Source organism: Arvicanthis niloticus, chromosome 9 (genome assembly GCF_011762505.2).
Source record: "Arvicanthis niloticus isolate mArvNil1 chromosome 9, mArvNil1.pat.X, whole genome shotgun sequence".
NCBI classification, from domain to species: Eukaryota; Metazoa; Chordata; class Mammalia; order Rodentia; family Muridae; genus Arvicanthis; species Arvicanthis niloticus.
In genome coordinates this window covers 85,766,546-85,780,057 of record NC_047666.1, presented here as the reverse complement: position 1 = coordinate 85,780,057, position 13,512 = coordinate 85,766,546, and the positions used below count along the sequence as shown (strand labels likewise).

The 13,512-nt window shown below is 41.0% G+C and overlaps 1 protein-coding gene across 5 annotated transcripts in view; it reads left to right on the top strand.

Moving 5' to 3' along the window:
• The window catches only part of Dennd5b (DENN domain containing 5B), a 127,442-nt gene extending 114,629 nt beyond the window's left edge, over positions 1-12,813 (top strand). For all 5 annotated transcript variants that reach the window (XM_034511622.2, XM_034511621.2, XM_076940923.1 and 2 more), the window contains 3 exons: positions 578-704; positions 2,154-2,328; positions 7,057-12,813. In XM_034511622.2, the coding sequence (XP_034367513.1) occupies positions 578-704; positions 2,154-2,328; positions 7,057-7,240 (486 nt within the window). In that variant the 3' untranslated portion in view covers positions 7,241-12,813. The remainder of the gene's footprint in view (positions 1-577; positions 705-2,153; positions 2,329-7,056) is intronic.
• The last annotated feature ends 699 nt before the right edge of the window (positions 12,814-13,512 follow it).

Genomic DNA, 13,512 nt, shown 5'->3' with positions numbered 1-13,512 from the left:
TATTGTGGGCAATAAAACTATGTGGTGGGACTTTATTTTTTTTTCCCCCAAAACAGGGTTTTTTTATGTAGCCCTGGCTGTCCTGGAACTTCCTGTGTAGACCAGCCTAGCCTCAAACTCGTGAGATCTACCTGCCTCTGCCCCTGAGTGCTGGGATTAAGGGTGTGCACCACCACCACCACTGGGCTCATCTGTAAGCTTTCTAATGGCTACAAAAATATGATCTGTTCAGCTACCTTCAGCTCTTTGATTCTCTAGTGTGGTTGTTATTTGGCAGTGGGGGAGAGGGAGTGTTGAATTACTTTATTTTATATGTTTGAGTGTTTTGCCTGCTTGTATGTCTGTGCACTACATGTGTGCCTTGTGCCTGGAAAGGTAGAAAAGGGCATTGGATCCCCTGGAACTACAGCTAAGAGTGGTCGTGAGCCATAGTGTGGGTACCAGGAACTGAACCAGGTCCTCTGGAAGAACAGCCAGTGCTCTTTACCACTGAGCCATCTCTCCAGCCCATCTAGTGTTTTTTTACGCATAGAAACAACAGAATCCCTTGACACCATGTTAACATTATGCTTTACAGAGAGGAAGCCTCACAGTGCTACTGTGCGGAGAAAATGGCCTGGTTGCTGCGCTTGAACAAGTTTTCCATCATGGGTTCAAATCTGCCCGCATCTTTCACAAGAATGTCTTCATCTGGGACTTCGTAGGTAAGTTAAGTAGATGCATGTTATTATAAAGCCACTGAACTGTTTCTTTAAAAACTCGGGAAGCCAAAATTTTGAATGAATAAAAAATAGTAATAAGCCAGGTGGTGGTGGCACACACCTTTCTTTAATCCTAGGACTCAGGAAGCAGAAGCAGGTGGATCTCTGAGTTTGAAGCCAGCTTGGTCTACATCCAGGGCTACATATAGAAACCGTATCTTAGAAAAAGAAAGAAAGAAGAGAAAAGTTAAATTTTGGGCTGCTGAGGGCTCAAAAAAATACTGATTTTGATCCCAGGGACCTACAAGGTAGGAGGAGAGAACTGACTACCACAAGTTGCCACACACACACACACACACACACACACACACACAATAAGTATTTAATAAAATCAAATAGGAATCTGTAGTGATGGCACATTAAGAGCACATGCTTCTTTTCCAGAGGACCTGCTTTCAGTACCCAGCATCCACATGATGGCACACAATTCTCTTTAACTCTCCTAGAGCATCTGATGTGTTGTGCTTGCATCTGAAGGCACTGTACTCCCATAGTACACAGACAGACATACAGACAGGCAAAACTGTCATACACATAAAATGAAGATATTATTTTGGTCAAAATTAATCTTTAAAAAAAGCATGCTAAGTTTTGTGATTTTTTGTTGTTTGTTTGTTTTGGGTTTTTTGTTTTGGTTGGGTTTTTTGTTTGTTTGTTTTGTTTTGTTTGTCTTTAGGTATATAGAATTCTAGAACTCCCAATTTCTTTAACGGCCTGGTGAATCATTTTGTGTTTATAAATTAGGCCAACATGAACTCAGATCAGAGCTTTTTAGCAAAGAAAGAAAAGTTGCCAATGCACCTAAGAGTGATTTTCCCCTTTTCTAAAAACCTTAGAATTTTACTGCTCCTGACTCTGATGTCTACATACTATTCTCTCTCCTCAGGTTCACTCCATAATGTCCATTTAGGTCCATTTAATAATCTTAATTAAGGCAGCCATCCAAGACGAGGGCACCACTTTAGTGGTCAGATAGCCATGGTGTTCTCCTTTCCCCTTTTCATTCCTCTTTCCTCTTTTTTCTTTTCTTTTTTTTTTTTTTTTTTTTTTTTAATTTTTAATTCTTTTGCTTTTTCATGCCAATTTCTATTTCAGGAAAATATTTAAAAAGAACAAACTTTCCAAACTTCTGTAATGTGATTAGAATATAAATTCCCCCCAGGCTGTGGTGGCACCTGCCTTTAATCCTCACACCAGGGAGCTGTTCAGATCTTGGTAATTCATTCTGAAATAAGTGAAAGAGTAATGATATGGGTTAGAGGACTGGCTATGATGCCAAGCCTCAATAGAGTTTCCAGGATACATTAGATGATGGTTTTTACTACATAGAAAGTTTTGGCATTTCTATAAATAACTGTTGTACTGTGGTGTGATTCTGCTTTTCTTCCTCAGAGAAAGCAGTGGCTTATTTTGAAACCACTGACCAGATTTTAGACAACGAAGATGATGTGCTCATTCAGAAACCATCGTGCAAAACCTTCTGCCACTACGTGAATGCTATTAATACTGCACCCAGAAACATTGGGAAGGACGGCAAATTCCAAATTCTAGTTTGCCTGGGAACAAGGTACAGACTTATTTTTGTTATGTGGGTAACATGAGTCTAGGAAAGGTTAGACCAGGTTATGCCCTTTTCTCTTGGCTTTCTTCATTCCAACTTTTAAAATGAGACTGCTGTTTTCTTTGTACCTTTCTGTTACAGTAGCAACTGACTTACCCATTTTATTTATTTTTAAGATTTATTTTATGTTCATGAGTACGCTGTAGCTATCTTCAGACACACCAGAAGAGAGCATCAGATCCCAGTACAGATGGTTGTGAGCCACCATGTGGTTACTGAGAATTGAACTCAGGATCTCTGGAAGAGCAGTCAGTGCTCTTAACCTCTGAGCCATCTCTCCAGCCCCTGATTTACCCATGTTTAAAATAGATTTCTATATTTTTATTTTGGGTATAAATGTTTTGTCAGGAGTGGTGGTTCACACCATTAATCCCAGCACTAAGGAAGCAAAGAAATGCAGATCATCAGTTCAAGGCCAACCTGGTCTATAAATTGAGTTCTGGATAGCCAGGGCTACAGAGAGAAACCCTGTCTCTCAAAACCAAAAACAAACAAACAGACAAATAAATAAATGTTTTTCCATGGATGGATGTATGTGCTAAGTGCTAGATGCCTGCAGAGACTAGAAGAGGGTGGATCCTGGAAAAATGAACCCAGATCTGCAAAAGCATTAAGTGCTATTAAACACTGATCCATCTTTCCAGCCCTCATGTGCCCATTTATAAGTGAGAAAATAGGAAATAGATGAGTCCTAAATATATCAACAAACTAGTCCCACAATCATATAGTAAGAAAATAGCCATTCCTTAGGGTCTGTAATCCCAGCTCTTCAGGAGGCAAAGACAGACAAGTCTCAGTCCCATTAGGGCTTCCTTTGACTACAGAGCAAGTTTAAAATCAGACTAGAGAATTTAATGAGACATTGTCTCAAAATACTGAAAAAAGGACTGGAGACGTGGCTTAATCTAAAGCCCTTAACCAGTGCGCACAAGGACCTAGACTCAGTCCGCAGCACTTGAAGAAAGAGCAGGGAAAGAAGGGAAGTGTGGGAAAGAATAACAAAATAAATTTAATAAAAATTTAAATAATTGGCTGGTAAGATGGCTCAGTGGCTAAGAGCACTGACTGCTCTTCTAGAGGTCATGAGTTCAAATCCCAGCAACCACATGGTGGTTCACAACCATCCATAATGAGATCTGATGCCCTCCTATGGGTGTCTGAAGACAGCTACAGTGTACTTACATAAAAAATAAATAAATTATTTAAAAAATTTAAATAATTGTAAAAAGAAAGCATTTTCAAAAAAAAAGATTTTTTTTTTTTTTTTTTTTTTTTTTTTTTTTTTTTTTTTTTTGGTTTTTCGAGACAGGGTTTTTCTGTGTAGCCCTGGCTGTCCTGGAACTCACTTTGTAGACCAGGCTGGCCTCGAAATAGGCCTTAAACAAAAAAGAAGGAGATGCACTTAAGTGAGATATACCTGCATGTGCGTATGGGCTCCCCAAGGGAGCATAGTGGAAAGTAAGGAGTACCCAGTATGGGCACAGGCTTCAGGCTTCTCCAGGAGAAGCTACAAATAATGATCTCAGTGTTAGCTCTGTGCATCACTTCAGTGGGTCTCAAGGACGTTTTTCTCTGTCTTTTGATAAAGCTGAGATTTTAGGATGGCTCTGGAAGTGCCTTGAATGGAATTATAATCCGATAAGCAGAATCAAGAGCCACTAGAGTTTGCACAAGGAATTTAGAACATGTCTTTTCCCTATAAATAGGACTTCTGGCAAGATTCCTAGGAAACTGTAAGTTTATATCTGGGAAAGGAGAAAGGCTCTAACTGGTTGTTAATGGTCTTGCTTCTCTGTGGTCAGGTTGTCTCTCTTCTCGGGTCCCTATAATTTTTACTATCTTTCTATCCTGCCTCACTTCGATTTTGCTCTTCAACTTGTTTTGCTGTCTACTTGATTGGTTGATTGATTGATTGGAAAAGTGTCTATGTAATCCTGTTCTCTTGTCTCTTGCTATGTAGACCAAGCTGAATTTTGACACTTCTGCCTTCCAAGAGCTGGAATTAAAGATGTGGGCCACCATGGTGTCTGTTTTGTTTTGTTTTTGTTTTTTCAAGACAGGGTTTCTTTGTCTATCCTTGGCTGTTCTGGAACTCCCTTTGTAGACCAGACTGGCCTTGAACTCAGAGATCCTCCTGCCTCTGCCTCCTGAGTGCTGGGAGTAAAAGCATGTGCTACTACCACCTGGCTGTGTCTGATTTATCAAATGCTATTAATTGCATTTATTGATTTATTTATTTAGTGTGTGTTTAGGGGAAAGGAGGTAGGAGGCATGCCAGGACATCTATGTGGAGGTCAGAGAATACTTTTTAAGAATCTGTGTGAAACCAGGGTTCAAACTCAAGTCATCAGACTTGGCAGCAAGTACCTTTACCCAGCTGATCCATCTTGCCAGCCTTGGTTTGCTTGTTTGTTTTGGTTTTTTGTTTTTTAAGTTAAGCTTGGGATTTAACTCAGTGGTAGAGTACTTGCCCAGAATGCAAAAGACCATGAGGGTCTACCCCTAGCACCACCAAAAATATTTATAACAATAATAGTAATATAAAAAGTTAAAGGAGGTGCTGGAGAGATGGCTCAGCGATTAAGAGCACTGACTGCCCTTCCAGAGGTCCTGAGTTCAGTTCCCAGCAACCACATGGTGCTCACAACCATCTGTAATAGGATGCCATGCCCTCTTCTGGTGTGTCTGTGGAGGGCTACAATGTACTCATAAAAATAAATAAATCTTTTTTTAAAATTAAAGGAAATAAACTACTATTTAACTTGAAGTCATGAAAGTCTGCCTTTAACTCATTCACTGACCACCCTCATCATTCTGGGTAAGTTTGATGCCAGGATGAGCTAAATAAGGAGACATGATTTCAAAAACAAACAAAAAAAACTAAACAAACAAAAAGAGACAGAGGAATGAACTGCTCGGCAGAAAAAGCTTGCCTAGCCAGCACTTACTCAGGAGGAGTTGATGGGTACTGAGTTAAAAGCCAAGTAGTTAACTGAATGAAAAAACTGATAGGAGGACAACATCACTCTCCTAAAGTATGGAGAAGATTCTTATTGTAAAGACAAGGGAGAAAGCAGGCAGAGGGAAGAACGTGGGGTAGAAGAGGAGAGACGTGGGAGAGAGAAGAACAGAGCATAGACACTGACCAAGAGGGGCAGCCTAGGCCAAAAGACCTGCCTAGTCAAAATGGATGAGTTATAACTAATCGGACCAGGGACGCCTACCCCTGGGAGAGGGGCGGGGTGAGAAGTACTTGGAGGAGCCACAGGTACTGAGTGAGACCTCACATTTACCTAGTAGACAGGCAAAAGAATCACAGCGTGGAGAAAGAACGGGCAAGGAGAGTTCAGGCCCTTGTACCAGGATCTCTGAAGAGAAGAATCAGAACCTACATGGTACAAGTATGTTCTATTGTTGTACCTTTCTGAGAATGAACACGTTCTTACATCACAAGCCTGCAACTAGGCTCTCTGACTCCCAGGCAGGCAGGATGATGGAGTACTGGATGCGTTGCCCAGAACTCCCTTTTACATAAACGCACTGAGTGTGCTAACATTAACACAGAACAAGGATGGGTTGTGCACCATCCTACCCTCCCAATTGAAAATACTAGTATGTGTACATTGTATGCTGGTTTTGCCTAACCTGTGGATCCTAGCTTGTGCCAGAACAAGCCAGGCTCAGCCACCTGTCCTGATTAAGTAAAAGAGCCTAATTAACAATGCAAAGCAGGAGCTGGAGAGATGGCTCAGCAGTTAAGAGCACTGCTCTTCCAGAACACCCAAGTTCAGTTCCCATTAGCACCATCAGGCAGCAAATAACGCAGTGACTCTGGCTCCGTGGGGTGAAGCCCCACTAATGACCTCCATAGGCACAATACTCACATGGCACACACCTAACACAACCACACACGCCTAAAGAGAATTTAAAGTTTAAAAGGCATAGTGATTTGAGGCCAGCCTGGTCTACAGAGTGAGTTCCAGGACAGCCAGGGCTACACAGAGAAACCCTGTCTCGAAAAAACAAAAAAAAAAAAAAACAAAAAAAAAAAAAAAAAAAACAAACAAAAAAAAAAGGCATAGTGAGAAGCAGAAAGGGAGATTTATTCAATGTGGCCATATTGGGAAGAGAGATAGAATTATATATGCCCAGTCATCCTAGGGCCCTGATATGAGGAACAGGATTGAATAGGAAACAAAAGTAATCCCACCAGGGTGTGGTCCCACCTCTCTTCTAAACTCGAAGTCTCTCCTGCAAGGTCTGAAGTTACAAGTTTTAAGTTGTTCTTTTTCTTTTTTTCTTTCTTTCTTTCTTTTTTTTTTTTTCTGGGAGAGCTCTTCCTCTGACTGAGCCCAAGGTTTCAGCCTTCTCCCAGGAGAACATTTCTTGGGGGAACTTTTATTTTATTTTGAGACAGGGTGTCACTATTAGGTCTGACTAGCCTGGAACTCGTTGTATAGACAAGGCTGGCCTCAGACTCACGGAGATCTGCCTGCCTCTGCTTCCCAAGTGTTTGGACTAAACAGGCATGTGCCACCACAGCTGCTCCCAGGAGAACTTTTTGTTTGCTGTAGTATTGTTTCAGTCAGCTAATAATTAAAGGGAAAGACACAAGGGGGAGCCGGTTACACTTTATTTGTTAGAGCTCAGATGCTGTTTCTGTTTGGTCTGTAGGGATCACCTGCTCCCACAGTGGATTCCATTGCTAGCAGAATGTCCTGCCATCACCCGAATGTATGAAGAGAATGCACTGCTTCGAGACCACATGACTGTCAACTCCCTTATCCGAATCCTGCAGACCATTCAAGATTTCACCATAGTGTTGGAAGGATCGTTAATCAAAGGAGTGGATGTGTAAAGCGGCCAGCAGAAGCTCTTCATCTACCCCTGGCTCCTGAAGCTTCCTCAACTATGGGAACTGATCTGGTCCAGTCTGACCATAGTGAGCACTGCCAAGGCAGTGTGCACCAAAAGCCCCAGTTTGAACAGTCTCCACTCTGCAAACAAGGCAAAGTGCTGTATTGTAGTTCATTTGAACCTGAAATTTAGTATAAAATAGAGTATTTTCATGTGTTAGAAGTGTGTAAATATGCTATCTTTAAGAAATTATATTACTCTAATAAGATACTTTTCTTAGATTGAATATTCCTGTGACTTAAAATAAGTAGTTTAAAAATGTTGGGGGCGGGGAAAGCGGTGCTAGGCAGGAAGAAGCCAGTAAATGTGTAAATACCACGACCCAGACAGGCTTCTGTTAACCTCCGGGTGCACAGAGGAACCAGAATGCTTTGTTCTGAGTCTCATCCTGTGTGTGGTGAATGTATACAGCTTTACATAATGTCCAGCAGCCCCCGTCGTTCCTTGTAAGTTATAAACCATTTAGTACATTCAAATTATGAGTCATTTTTCTAGTTTTGGGAAAGTTTTTCAGTTGGCACAAGGAAACAGTATAATTAAAGTATTTTAAATATCAGACCGTAGCAAGGCTTGGTGGCTCACACCTTTAATCCCAGCACTAGGGAGGCAGGGGCAGGTGCATCTAAGTTGCAGGCCAGACAGAGCTACATAGCAAGACCCTATCTCAACATACACAGAGAGAGAGACAGAGAGAGACTGGGGTAGGGGGAGGGCGGGCAAATACCAGATCCCGAGAGCTTGGCTAATTGGAAAGCAAACACAAGAAGCCCTGAGAAGCATGGGATTTTAACTTTACTTTAGAAAGATTAGCTTTAGCCCAGAGGCTCCATTCTTGGAATTTCTATTACTGTTCTTTGACAGGACTCTTGAGATAATGAATTTTAGTATCATTCATATAGCCATAACCGCAAGAAACAGTGTGACTCAGTACTTTTAACATCTAAACTCTATAACTGGAGTTAAACTACCAGCCCAGTCTTTGTTAGGTTCCAGCCACTCCCCATCCCCCCTCTCAGGAAATGGAAGGAATGTGGAAGAAGGAGGAGGTCTCTGCGATTTGGAATGCTTTTGTGAAGGTATTTGTTGACCATGATAATGCAAATAACAGAAGCTGAGAGAAAGAATGAAGCCTTTCTGGGTGTTTCAGGGAAATGTAAAGCAATTGGCCCAGAGAAGTTAAAAGCCACTGCCACAGACTGAGAGGTGAATTTGACACTAGAGACAATTTCAGAAGCCGTAAAGCTATACCTTCCTAGCTTGATAGCTTATTTATTTTCTTAAGCTAAATAAATATGTTAGCAACTACATAAATCTTTTATCTTTTGGTAAGTAAATTGTGGAACTCCAATTAGGCACTGATACCTTGTTAGTAGCAAAATTGCCTCAGCAGAGCTCCAGGTTTTATTCCCTGTTGTAGCTGAAAACCCTAGCCATGGCCTCTCAGGATCCGTGTGCAATCTCAGGGCCCTGGGCTCTTGCCAGCAGTGCTGCTTTTCTTATTTACTGGAGGAAAAGACTCGTAGATGAAGTGCCTCACGCCCTTTATCAGAAACTATTCAGCCAAGGAATGGCACTTGGTACTATTCTTCATAGTACCGATTTCTTCAAAGGGTTGCTGAGGGTACATTTACAAACCTGTGGAAAGAAAGGGCTTAGAACATGTCTCTAGATGACCTGGGTAACCCAGAGGTTTGTTTACCTAAAATAAGGGTGTTTATAGTAGAATGAGACTATCCTAGAGACAGATCTACTGTGGTAAACATCCGTAAGTTAGATACGGTCCATCCCAGGGTTTTATTGTCCTCTTCTCCGGCAGGGCCATCCGGATACTGAGCACTCTGGACTTTGAAGTCAGTATCCCACAGCTGAGTCATTACTGCAGCCTCTTCATTTTATAGGTGAAAGTAGAATACTTAAGAATCAAAGAGACTGTATTCTTGCCCTCTCTCCCTTAACAACCCAGGGTTTAGAATTTACACTTTTTACCACACCTGAGTGCATGAAGCCAACCTTCCAGACTTCTTACTCAGTAGCATTTCTTCTGTTGAATCTTCAACCACCTGTACAGATATAAAGCTGTATTTCTGTGATAGTTAACAAGGACTGAAGCTTAAGTTAAATTGTTTTGTTTTGTTTGTTTTTAATTTTGAAACAGAATCTCTCTTAATGTATATATTAGTTCTTTTAAGAAAAAGTCCGCCGTTCAGAACAGACCACTCCAGACCATGCGGTTCCAAGGGGGAGGAGGTTTATTCAGGGGAAAGGGCAAAGGTGGGGAGAGGAAGATGGAAGAGATAAGAGAGCGAGTCAGGGGGGTCCTGCCTGTTTTATATGGGCGGTGACGTAGTATCTCCCAGGTAAAGGTGAGGTAGCCAGGTGGATTCTGGGAGTGTGCGGCTGTTGCCTTGGCAACGATGTGGGGGTCGCCTAGATGTGACGTCACTGGGTTCGGAGCCTGATACCAACAGTATATCCCTGACTGGCCCTGGAACTCCATTTGTAGGCCAGGCTCACCTGGAACTCCGAGATCTACCTCCTAAGTGAGGGGATTCATGTGAGTGCCCTGCCCAGCAAACTGTTCTCAATCTCTTAGGCATTACATCAGTTGTTAAAAGTGGGAGCAGAGTTGCAGTCCAGCTTGAGTTTAAAACTAGTACTTAAAAAGCAGTACCCCCTCCCCCAAAAAAGTTACCTATAAAGTTTTTTTTCCATGTGATATCCTTGGATGGACTAGTGAAATAGCTGGTTAAAAACACGAAGCATTGTCTCAGAGGCTCACTAGCCTTATGCCTTGGTACAGAATCTGCTCAGACAGCTGCGTCTTGTGGGAGCTGCCATTGCCCATTCCTTTACATTTCCCACTGGTGATAAAGCTCAGCCTTACAGAATAAATTTAATACGTAGGAAGAAGTACCATAAAGACCTTAGGGTATGGTAAAAAAGAAAAATGTTTCCACTGAATTTGGGCTTACCTACTGCAAATGATAAAGAAGACTTCACATGTGACCTATAACAAACTGAATCAATATGAAAAATATATCACAACCATAGCAGATTGCTCAAAACAAATGCATATAACCATATAAGCTGACTTTTGTAAGGACCGTACAACAGGCACCCTTCTTGTTCTGCTATTAAAAGCAAAAAACTAGTACAATGCTTTAGGATCACCTCATAGTAAATGAAAATCAGAACTACTTTTTTGTATGGGTTTGTGCAAATACATTTACGGCAAATACCTGGGACCAAAATTAATATCCTACATAGTAACTTTAAAATAAATAATTTTAAAGCTAAATTGGCAAGGAGTGATGGCTAAGCAGTTAAGAGCACTGGCTGTTCTTGCAGAGGACCCAGGTTCAGTGGCCAGCACCCACATGGTGGCTCACACTCACTTGTTACTACAGCTTCAAAGGATCTGATGTGCTCTTCTAATCTTCTTGGGCACCCCCCATAGTGAACATGCATACATGTCGGCAAACACTCACAAAATAAATCTTTTTTTTTTTAAAGTCTTATTAAATGTGCAGTGGCTGGGGATGTAGCTCAGTGGTAGGGTAGCTCAGTGGTAGGGTGCCTGTGTAGCACATACAAAACCCTGGGTTCTGTCCTCAAAGCAGGCACAAATAAAATTGCCAAAATGTTAACTTCTTCAGAAGCTTATTCTCCAAGTATTTTTCTTGAGTACTAAAATCTCTGATCTTAACCTTCATGTCACCTTTCCGGTGGCTTTACAGTGGCTTGCGTATTACATATGAAAAGCTCTTCATGTTTTAGGAGGAAGGTATCTTAGTACCTCACAGTGACTGAGCTGCTCCATGTGAGGTGGAATTGTGAGTCAGAAAGCAGGCTGCCAGAAACAAGTGAAGACCCCTGACCTGGCCCTGTTTCCCACTGGGAATGAAAATACGATAGAGGAAACCTAAAATTTGCAGCGGTTGAATTTCATCTGAAGTTTATTTTAAACGTTCGTATTTATTGTACCTTTTCTAGCTCTGTGGGATTTACTTAACATGACTTTTTAAAATTTTATTTTGATGAACTTGTATGAGTAATAAACATTTGCGTCTTCCTTTTCTGACAATAAGCACATGTATAAATGTAATGAAAAACAGATCAAGACTATACATAGCACCTTGTGTCTAATGTGTGTCAATATCTCCAAAATAAGAGGTAGTAGTCAAGGCCATCAGATCCCCAGGGAAATATTTGACAGCATCGAGAATAGAGTTCTTTATAATGTGAAATGTCTTCTAAGAATAATGGCTTTTCAATAGAGTATTCATTTAGGAAATTGTGTTTTCTCTGAAGTTTACAGAAGCTGGTCTACCCTTTTCGTGGTGTTGAAAGGGCGTTCTGAACTTACATATTTCAGTATTAGCACACCTTTATTGATTGACAATGGAGCACTCTACCGTTTTGATAGAGTAAATGCTATCCCTAAGCCTGTGTCTTTTGTTTGGTTTTGTTTTTTTTTAAGGAAGAGTCTTTTTACATAGCTTTAGCTATTCTAGAATTCACTCTGTAGACCAACCAGGCTGGCCTTGAACTTACAGACATCCACCTGCCTTTGCCTCCCAAGTGCTGGAATCAAAGGCATGTACCACCACACCTGGCAAGCATCTGTGTCTTTAGAACTCTTTGTTTCTTATGTAACTATTTTTTTTTTTTTTTGCATTATCATTTAATATAACTGGGAGACAGAAAGAAAATAACTTATGTCCCTTATTTTAAAATACATGTACAAATTTGCTGAATCAAATGGATAGTTAAGCTTTTTAAAGAGGTTTTCTTTTGCTGTGTGATAAAAGGAATCCAAGGAGGGGCTGGAGTGGAGCTCTGTGTTACATGTGCCCAACATACTTACACAAGGCCCTGAGCAGCACCCCAGCAAAAGAGAATAAACTCAAGGATGATTATAGCCCCCCAAATCTGATGTCTCTCTCTCTCTCTCAATGATAAGATCAAAATTGATTTCAGAAAGACACAGTGAGGTGTTCATATTTATATCAGACTGAAGAAAAGTTCATCAAATAAACTTCCCTCTCTTTGAAAGGGTTCTGTAATATCCTTAGCTATTTAGGAAGTAGCCATTCTTGGGCCAATTACTTGTGGGTTGGCTCCAAGGTGCATTTTAAACAAATATGGACATGGATAGTAAAGAGTTTTCTGTTGTCAGTCAAATGAGGGTGTAAAACAGGAAACACTCTTCTGCTACACTTGAGCCACATAGAAAGATAGCCTGTGTTTTTGTTGTTGTTGTTGGTTTTGTTTTTAATTACTATTTCTGCATTTAAATTATACAGTTTTCCTTTGTATTATTAACAATGTATGTCAGAACTGGAGTTTTCTCCCCTCCCCATCTGAACATAATATAAAATCTGAAGAGTATTGTGACGTTAAGCACTTTAACATATCAGACAAACTGACATGGGTTTTCAGGTTTTGGATGGAGTACATTTAAATATGACTTTTCATGCTTTGTTCTTTACAAATAAAACTGTGGGGTTGATATGTTGTTGTTTCGTTTCACTATTGGTGGGTCTTACTAAAAGTTTCATAAAACCTTAAAAACAAGAAATAAGGGGGTTAGTGAGATGGCTCAGCAGTTAAGAGCACTGACTGCTCTTCCAGAGGTCCTGAGTTCAGTTCCAGCAGGCACATGGTGGCTCTGTAATGGGATCAGATGCCTTCTTCTGCTGTGTCTAAAGATAGCTACAGTGTACTCATACATAAAATAAATACATAAATCTAAAACAAAAAAAACCAGAGATGAACCAGAATCATTACAGAAAAGGAAGGAAAGAAAATCCTGCTGAACATATCCAGTAAGGTGGGGAAAGTGAGCTCAGCCTTACCCCATGTAGAAAACCAATTATTTATAGAATCACTCTATTAAGGCCTTCAACTTAATGAGTTCTTCTCATGTTGTGATGGACACTCTGCTCAGCAGAAGTCCAATTTAGGGGGCATCGGGATGCTAGAGACCAAATGCAAGGCCTTGCACATGCCAGATACCCATCCTCCCACTGAGCTAGACTTCTCTTTAAATACTAACCTTGTTTTAAAAGGGATTTGAGGGGAGGGGAATGGTGGTAAAAGGGCCGGGGGGCGGGGGGGGGGGAATGAGTGGTGGTACACCTCCCAGCACTTGGGAATCAAATCTCTCTGAGTTTGAGACTAGCATTGTCTACATAGTGAATTTTAGGCCAG